Source organism: Cladophialophora immunda (genome assembly GCF_000835495.1).
Source record: "Cladophialophora immunda strain CBS 83496 unplaced genomic scaffold supercont1.89, whole genome shotgun sequence".
Classification (NCBI taxonomy): Eukaryota; Fungi; Ascomycota; class Eurotiomycetes; order Chaetothyriales; family Herpotrichiellaceae; genus Cladophialophora; species Cladophialophora immunda.
Genome location: NW_015622629.1, coordinates 1 through 4,805, shown reverse-complemented (window position 1 = coordinate 4,805; position 4,805 = coordinate 1). Strand labels below are relative to the sequence as shown.

The following is a 4,805-nucleotide window of genomic DNA, read 5'->3' as shown; positions in this document are numbered from 1 at the left end:
CCCCCCCCCTTTCTACTTTCTATCTTTAGTTTCTGGATTTTATTTTCCAATTCTTCCTTCCTCCCCTTCTCCTCTTCCTCTTTATCCCTCCTCTCTTCTCTCCCCTCCTCTCCTTTACCCCTCTTTTCGTCCTCCCCTATCTTAATTCTATTTTCGTGTTTCCGCCTTGCTTTATACTTTTATTATAGGGGTATTTTCACTCCATCACTCAAAGATCCTTCGAAATCTTTCACTCCCTTCTTTCATCTACAACCCAACCAAGAGCAGGTCTCTCGGTTAACGTCATTCTTTTACGCTGTCAATTCTCGATACACGAGACCACAACCCCTCGACTGTCCTTACCGCGTCCTTTTTGTTGCAATGGAGACGAAATACGGTCTCGCAGTATTAGGGGCACTATTTGCCTCTCTTCATGTCACCTTAGCTTTGGGATCTGTTGCCGTTATCAGCGAATGCGATTTCCCCATCTACTTCGCGGCTGTCGGAGGGAGCTCTAACCCACAGATGGAAGAGCTCCAGGGGTATTATACCCAGCCCTACAGTGAAGAGGGGGTTGGCATCTCTGTCAAGCTCTCTCCGGATAACACTACGTCTGGACCAATCTCACAGTTCGAGTATACTTGGGCCAACGGCAAGATCTCGTATGACCTATCCAACATCAACGGCTACCCCTTCTCCAGTGGCGGGATGCAGATCGTTCCTTCAATGCAAAACGATCCGGCCAATCCTACCTGTGTTATCGTGGATTGTCCGGAAGGTCAGTCCGTTTGCACCGCCGCCTATAATGCACCTGATGACATTCGCACGATGGTCTGTGACCAGGAGTCCAACCTCGTGTTAACCATATGCCCGGATAGCTCCAATAAACGACGGATCTCTAAAAGGGGACCAGGGCGTCATCAGCAGTTGCACAATCTCCACCTGGTGCGACGTTCACGATCGCCGGTCAGATAGATGGCCTGGCTAAGGGCATGAAGCGGTACGAAAGATTCTAACGCTAGATGGGGAAGGGGAGCCCTCCCGCCCTACCGGTTTGAGTACACGAGCCCGGCAACCACCACCTCTCTGTGTCGCTATTTCCTAGATAATGCAAAGGATAAATGGTGATGCAGCGTGAGGCTGCGAACTTTATAGCGCTCAACCATATGTGAATGTCAAGCCCACGTGACGGGCTTGAAATGTCTTAGTAGGGGGCCCGCCCGACCGGTGTCGAAGGAAAGAGTGATGTGTCGTCGATGGCGTAACACGATTACACAGAGAGGGGGTGGGGGGGAATGGGATTGAGCCGTAAGTGAAAGGCCACGTAGATAGAGTAATTAGATCTTAAATTTATGGATGAGGGAGTTCATGTAGCAGTCTGTATCCGCCTTTCGCTATGTATACTTCTCATACTTTTTGTCTGCGAGCGTATGTCCAAGAGACTTCAGAATGCAGGCGGTAGGGGTGACTAAAAGGACCTTGACTTTGGTTTCCCGTGGCGGTCTTCGTCTCTTTCGTCAGAAAATCCTTCGTGCTTCCCACGCGATCGTTTCTCGCCTCATATTTTGAGGAGCCAAAGGTGTTTTAGCGCTCGTCTTGAACTCGGGCCAGTCTCTATAGAGTGCATCACCGGGGCGCGCTTTCTCGAGTGTCTCGAGTATGACGAGGTTGTGAGGTCCCATCTCCAGCCAATAAACAACGAGAGGGGATTCCACACCTATCTTTAGATGAAGTCTGCCTGCATAGGCCTTTTTCGCTGTCGCGTTCAGTCACCTCCCCTTTCCGACCCATCCCCTTCCCTATCGCGGACCTCACGTTTTACTAACAGTTTCTTGCGGAGTAGCCTACCGTGCTGATCAAGTCTCGTCGCCGCGGCGTGTCGATTGCTCAACTCTTTCTCCTTCTGCCACTCACCTGAAACCGCACCACGATGGCCAAAAAGGCAATCCAGCTCGATGAAAGAGCACTTTCTGGAGGTTCGACCAGAGAACGAGGAACAAGAACCAGCGGTATCAAAGTCGCCATAGCCACAAGATCTGCACGGAATTGAAGGGGGGTGCTCTGTGCAAATGTTCCTCGAGCACGGGCAGTTTTCGAACTTGGATTATAGAGCCCTTCTCTGCAGCATAAATGCGCATGCATATTTCGCACAACCATTTGTTATATCTCTTAGCTTGAAACCCGGTTCATATGAGTGTTGTCCTAAGACCATCTTCGGGCTGATCCTTCGGTTTTTTGTTGATGTTGGTGGAAATACCAGACACGAAGGTGTCACTGGCGAGGATGTTGTGGCCGCACTCGACCGCTCCCACTCCGCCGTTTCAGCGTGTATGTCGCTGTCACGATCTCCTCTCAATTACCCTCGTCACATTTGTATTCTAATGTCGTTTGCCGTCTCTCCTAGCCGCCCGATTTGTGATGAAGGCTTTTTAAAGGAGCCGATGGTGGCGGTATTACCGGGAGGTATTCATCGTTGGGGATAAAGAGAGGTTGTAACTCGTCAGAGGAATTATGTGTCCGAGCGCGAAGAAGGTAGATCAACGGCCACAATAGTTTCCCGACGTCCTCGCTCTCTGCGGATTTGACATTCTGGAGATTGTTCTCAGCTTCTGAACCCGAGTGGCACGAGCGAGCAAGATTATTCGATGCTAGCCACCCGTCGATTGATAAGAACGGTGAGGAGCCAATTCTAGACTGACTCGAAGATGAGGAGGATAAAAGGTGTAGTAGTGGTCCATTCGAAAAGCCTGATGGGCCTAATTAACGATAATCGACAGAGGTGTCTGTAGTACTGCCATCATACCTGCCACCCATTCTCGTGATCAAAATAGCTAGCTGATGGGTCTATTGTAAATTCAGAGAAGGTCGATGCATTAGACAGTCATGGTAGCGGGGGCAGATTCATCAGGGATTCTCTTTCAGCATTTACCCTCCTTTGCTCTTCCCGAAGGCAGACCATTTGTGGATTCGGCAGGATCGTGAATAGGTCACGGATTTTTGTCTGTCTACCTGTTTCTCTCCCCAGGCCAGGTCTGATCGTCTATATACAAAATGCTAGGTACCAGGAAGACCTCTCAAGAGTCCTGCGACGCCGCAAGGCCTCCTGGCACTAGGCGCAATCAGGTAACGCCTGAAGCGCTTGTGGAACGGCAACTGTTCCAGGCGCAACACCATTGATGCGCGTTGCTCCGCGTGACGCGTCGAGGGTTTAAAATTAGACGATCCAAGGGGCGGCACGTGACTAGCATGGGTTTCATGATGTTTTGCCTCCATCAGGGGGCTTACCCCGTAGCTGGCGCGATTCCCTCTCTCCCGTGTTCTGAGCGGAGCGGTGCACAAACATGCAACATCAAAGGTGCGTTAGTTGCCACGAGAAAAATCTTGAATGCGTCCCTCTTCCCGAAATGCGACCCCAGAGACGCCGTCGCCGGCTACGCTCGCCCATCGGACCTTCACTCGTACCAATATCTACTATCGACTCTGAGGATCAGAGCCCGTACACCGAGGATCACAGCCCGCACACCGAGGATCACAGCCCGCACACCGAGGACAATATCAAGCAGTCAATCGTGGTTGTGACGGATGCGCTGCGGCGATTTCAACAATCATACCTTGATCTGCAACAAACAGCAAATCAATATCTCCAAACGATCCACTCTCAAGAGCAGCAATTACATACTCTAAACCAGACAAAGAATCAGCAAGACGAAGAAATCCTTGTGCTAGGGCAGGAATCAAGTCAGCGAGAGGAAAAAATCCGTGTGCTAGAGCAGGAATCAAGTCAGCGAGAGGAAAAAATCCGTGTGCTAGAGCAGGAAAAAGAAGAACAGTCACGGCAACTGCGATCAGTGCTGCAACAAAATAGAGAAATGATGTCGCAACTACGGCGCGAAGCTGATCTCAGTCTCCAGAATTCCTTCCGGTTTTCATTGCGAATAGGCGCATATGATGCTAAGACTGCAAGGGACCAATTTCTGAGCTTCGTTGACAGCTATGAGGGACAGAACCACGGTTCTCCTGCAGCCTACGCCACAATCGCAGTATGAGTCTGCTGGACCATCGCCCCGCGGTCGAGGCTCCAAACACTGCCGGAGGAGCCACGCCCCGGGCGGGGTTAAGATCCCCAACCTTCCTCGTGCTACTTTCCTACGTCAAGACCCTGCGATTTGACTATCACGCGCGCAAGCCAGACTTCCACGTGTGGTCCGTGCAAGACCGTGACAGGGGGAGAGGGGATGTGAATGTCTGGACAGTAGGACCTTTTTGGCGATATGAACTCGTCCTCAAACCCCAAGAGGTGGGGTCTCGCAAATGAGAGGAGTTGGTGTTCAACGCTTCATGCACCACCGTGTCAAATAACCCTCTTTATTGATCGGGGCCCCGGGCATGTCTAAAGATTTTAACAATACCCGCCACTTCGTCATGATCGCCCACCTTCCGACGCAGTTTCGGACTACTTTGCGAAGCTTGGAAACAGCCCCTGTGACATGCGGAAGGCTACATTTTTTTGGAGATGAGAGAAAGTTGGCACGGCTGAGAAGTCTTTCCGTGCTGAAGTGCAACAAAGATTACGAGGCGTCAAAAGGTTTAGGGGGAGGATATCGTCTCACGTCTGCAAGAGCGTTAACGGACGTGCGCAGCGCCACATAGCACGCACTCACGGCTCCCTTCTTTACGTGTCACTATTCTCCTAGTGGGGGCTGAATATGATTCCGGGGACATAACGCGTTCAGCAAAGATCTCAATGAAGCAGGTGGATTGCGGTTTGTGATAAGCGCTTAACTAAAGGATGACGGTCATGTTTTTGTGTATAGGCATTTTTTTTT

The 4,805-nt window shown here is 50.8% G+C and overlaps 2 protein-coding genes across 2 annotated transcripts; both read left to right on the top strand.

Annotated features, from left to right (window-relative positions):
* Nucleotides 1-360: 360 nt before the first annotated feature.
* Nucleotides 361-995, top strand: PV07_12725 (uncharacterized protein; the record flags this gene model as incomplete). The annotated part of the gene is made up of 2 exons (XM_016400284.1): nucleotides 361-836; nucleotides 893-995. 2 exons carry the CDS (start codon nucleotides 361-363, stop codon nucleotides 993-995), a joined length of 579 nt encoding a protein of 192 aa, XP_016242071.1.
* A 2,287-nt stretch (nucleotides 996-3,282) lies between these two features.
* Nucleotides 3,283-4,805, top strand: PV07_12724 (uncharacterized protein). Its single transcript, XM_016400283.1, has one exon. The coding sequence runs from the start codon at nucleotides 3,321-3,323 to the stop codon at nucleotides 4,023-4,025; it is 705 nt and encodes a 234-aa protein (XP_016242070.1). The 5' UTR covers nucleotides 3,283-3,320; the 3' UTR covers nucleotides 4,026-4,805.

Excerpts from the sequence above, each read along its gene's own strand:
- PV07_12724 (XM_016400283.1), top strand. The coding sequence starts at position 3,321 with ATGCAACATCAAAGGTGCGTTAGTTGCCACGAGAAAAATCTTGAATGC.